This window comes from Herpailurus yagouaroundi, unplaced genomic scaffold (genome assembly GCF_014898765.1).
Source record: "Herpailurus yagouaroundi ecotype Mexico unplaced genomic scaffold, PumYag 67440, whole genome shotgun sequence".
NCBI lineage: Eukaryota > Metazoa > Chordata > Mammalia > Carnivora > Felidae > Herpailurus > Herpailurus yagouaroundi.
In genome coordinates, this window is record NW_024420251.1 from 571521 (window position 1) to 575454 (window position 3934).

The 3934-nt window shown below is 47.3% G+C and overlaps 1 protein-coding gene across 2 annotated transcripts in view; it reads right to left on the bottom strand.

Moving 5' to 3' along the window:
• Positions 1-3356, bottom strand: part of VMA21 (vacuolar ATPase assembly factor VMA21) — a 10220-nt gene extending 6864 nt beyond the window's left edge. Inside the window, exons 1-2 of one of the 2 annotated variants that reach the window (XM_040467333.1) lie at positions 3209-3356; positions 2811-3071 (exon numbers count right to left, since the gene is read on the bottom strand). In XM_040467333.1, coding sequence (XP_040323267.1) covers positions 2811-2920 — 110 coding nt within the window. In that variant the 5' untranslated portion in view covers positions 2921-3071; positions 3209-3356. Of the gene's footprint in view, positions 1-2548; positions 2729-2810; positions 3072-3208 lie in introns of those variants that run through there. The other variant, XM_040467334.1, reaches the window with a different exon arrangement.
• Between the last annotated feature and the right edge of the window lie 578 nt (positions 3357-3934).

The window sequence follows — 3934 nt, forward strand, 5'->3', positions numbered from 1 at the left end:
CTCCCCCGCCCCGGCCGGCCGCCCCCGCCCCCGCCATCTCCACGCCCCCCCCCCCCCAAAAAAAAAAAAACAGCCTCTCCTCCAAGTATCTTTCCTGATTACTCCAGCTGGAATAATTCATCACTTTGGAATCCAATCACAGTTAGTTCCTACCTGTTATTACAGCACTTAATGTGCCAGCCTGTTTCCTATATAGTCCTGCACATTTCTTTGGTGCCCTAGAAAATCCAGCCAAAGAGGTTCCTCTAACTGTGTAAATTATTAGCTAGGAGGTTTCTTTCATCTCAGAAAGGAAAGGAACATCTCAAGTTTCTGGTCTACAAACTTTTTTGACTATTAATCCTTCTTAAGTTTTAAGCACAGACCCCATAAAGGCATACTGATTTTTTAAACAGATTTATCTACAAAAATATTATCAATACATTCCTTAAAATACAAAACATATGCAAAAATAGATACTAAAAAAGTATAAGGCTAAAACAAATTAATGTAGAAGTTCTAATATTTTCTTTCCATATTTCAATGGATCATCTTTTAACACATCCTACTACGGTGATTACTGAGGTATACCATTGTCATCTAATATACTTATGCTCCCTTAAACTGTTTCCCAGTAGTAAACTTTTACAAAAATTTATTGTGTAATCTTCATGAAGAATATGAGTAGTTCTTCAGTAGTTCTACAAAACTTCAATGTCAGTATCTGACCCATTCTTTTATGAACCGCAACAAAAAAACATGACCTTCTTGGTTGTTTCTATGGTGAGTTAAAGCATGGGTTTTAGGTATGCAAAGCTAAGACAGCTAACCTGATAAAGAAACAAAGATTGAGAATCTAGAGAAAGGGAGTGTAACTGGTTTGGTTCTTGAGATTATGTCTCTTGAATGTGTAATATCTGACCTGGCTTTCAGAAAACCTTATTACTGAAAAGATGATAGAATACCATATAAAAATGTGTTAAGGCAAACAAAATCATTTACAATCCCACCACTCAAACATAATCTTTTCTACATGTTAATCTCTAGCTCCACACACTCAACGTCAAGCTTGCCACAGAAGGGAACGTGGTAAGCTGTACCTCCTTAGTACTTGCTGCAGAAGTTCATATGAAGTGGGTAAACTCTAGGTGGTTTTAAAAGTATGGGAGCAGTAAGTTCATCCTGACTTATTTCTTTGAGGCCCACTTGAATTCTGGACTTTCCCATTCTTCATTTCTAACAAGTCTCAGTTAACACCCAAAAAGATACGTAGAAGAAACCAATTGAGTGACATCAGTTGCTTTGTTTCAGAATAATTCACGTGCTACACATAAGCTGGCTTGTGCTGGCAGAACTGCCAGGTGCAGTGGGGGTGTGGCTGGAAGCCAAAGTGAAAATGTCCTATAAGCAATAGAGGAAGTTTGCTAGTTTTCAAAAGTTTGTGTGCTTAACTTTATATATACTGTGTCCTATATTTGTGAGGTCATAACCCAGAATAAACGTCAAATTTTTGGAGCTTAAAGTAAAAAGTGAAAAAGGGTTTACTATGTTCCCTTCCGTGGCAAGCCAAGACTTCCACTGCAAGCAGATTACACTGAAAATTCAATTAGGAAACACTAGAATCAGTCTAGGAGGGCTAAACCGTATTCTTAGGGTACTTGACAAAAATATCTGTTGGTATCCTCACTAGTAAACAACAACAACAACAACAATAAACATTTAGAGTGACATCGTAAGAGACTGAAAAATGTCACAGGGTTCCAAAGATCACAGGCTTTGGAGTCAGTGCGATTGAACAAATGTCAGATTTAACACTTAACTAATTTAGTGTGGCCTGTGTGATCTTGGGAAAGTGACTTACCCTGAGTCAACTTCATCTTCTTTAACGAAACAAAAAAAAAAAAAAAAAAAGGCAAACCAAGCACTTTCTTAATTTTGCTAACGTATGTAATCAAAAGCATAAGTTAAGCCTGGCACACAGTACGTCATCATCAAATGGTAGCCAACTTCCTCTCCATCCTCTTAGCCGAGGTATCAATGGCTGGGTTAGTCGGCCAGAACTACCATTCTACTCAGCCACCAACCCCCATCCTACTAACTCCCCCAAGTGAAGCAATCTCAAACCAGGGACAGCCCCTACTCCCCTCCCTTCGTTCATTCATACAGCAAACATTTAAGCCCCGACGATGCAGGCCCCGTAGGGGACACGGAGATGAAGAAGGCCGGGTTCCTGTCCTCAGGGAGCTCACCCTGCAGTGGGGAGAGATTGCAGAGAGCAAGATGGCAAAACAAGACAGCGAGAGGAAGTGCTAGAACAGAGGCATGAACCGAAGGCCCACCGACCTCTCCCCTATGACCCCGACTCCCTGCTCCCGTGCGTGTAGATGTTGCAGGCCCCAACCTGCGTCCCTTCTCCCCACCCCGCACCCCTCCCCCAAGGGTCCACACCTCACGCCCACCGCAGGCCAGCCCGCTCGGCTCGAGCCTTCCCTCACACCCCACTCCAGGCCAGGGCCAGGTCGCCTTGCGGTCGGGGCCCCTGCCCGGCTTGGGCCCTGCTCCGCACTACCTGAAGTCGGGAGGCTGCAGCGCGTTCAGCGACGCTTTATCAAGGCGCTCCATGAGGCAGCCGAGCCCGCAAGCAGGAGCTCAGAGGCGGGCTGGGCTCAGCGACCTCGCTGGGTCTGCGCGACTGAAGGCCGACAGAGGCGTGCCACGCCGGAAGTGCCGGCGAGTGCCGGGCGGCGGGACGCATTGCGCAAGTGCGGCGCGCCCCGGTGACGTTGAGCTGCGCCGGCGCGGGCGCGGGCGCAGGTGCTCACGTGACTTACCGGCCGGGGCTCCGAGGCGCGCGCCCTGCCAAGAGCTGTCTGCGCTCCAGGAGCAGGCCTGGCGAGTAGCCCAGCCACTCCACGTTGAGCCGGGACTTGCCTCGCAGCATGATCCTCCGGGGTGGGCGGCGCTGCCGCCGCCTCCTGAGCGCGTGTGACCACCTCTGGTCCCTCTCAAGACCCCTGCCGCCGAGCTGCGGTTGCGACGCTACTGGAGAAGACGAGTCGCAAAGAAGGACGACCAGGCAGAGGACTGTGGTGCTAGGCAACCAAGCAGTTTCCGAAGACAACACAAAATAGCAATGCACGTTATTCCCCAGCCCTCGTGAAACGCCTCATTGTTACCAACAGTGAAAGTCCAGCCGTGGGAAAGTGGGAGGAGTTAGTTTGACACTCACCCGAGTCCGTGAGCTAGTCAATGTCAGAGTTGAAAGAGCCCTTACTGAGAGTGACTGTTCAGGCCCGACGACACCGGTGACCCCAACTTCCACTTCAAGTTAAAAACATTTTGCAGCTGCTCAGAAAGCCGCCAATGAGACAACAGGGACTCAAATAGTAAGGGACAGATGGCCCTCCGGGGCCCGCGCAACCCGAGAGAGGTATAAACGAAAACAGTGCTGTAAGCCTAGGGTCAGGCTTGACAAAATAACGCTGCCACTGGCTGCTAATAAGAGGACAACCCTTACATGGTCAACTCCTGGAAAGGGCCGCTGACCACACATCTATTTTCTGCACCATATGGATACAAAGACCACATCTGAAATCGTGACTAAAACAGCAGCTTAGAGCAGTGTTAAGCGCTGTGGACTAGCCAACACGAAGCCTGGATTTGAGCTCAAACTTAATCCCTGTCTGGGCCTCATCTAGACTCAGGGTGACAAGAATCATCTAATACCGGAACTAGGGCAGAATGACAATCTAACTGTGGGGTTGTCAAACTGTGGCCAGCCCATCAAATACATACAGCCTGCCTGCCACCTGTTTTCCTATAGCTCGTGAGTTAAAAATGGGTTTTCCATTTTAAATGGTTGAAAAAATCGGAAGAAGAGTAATATTGTGCCACACATGAAAATTATATCAAATTTAGATTTCAGTGTCCATAAATAAAATTCCATTGGAACTCA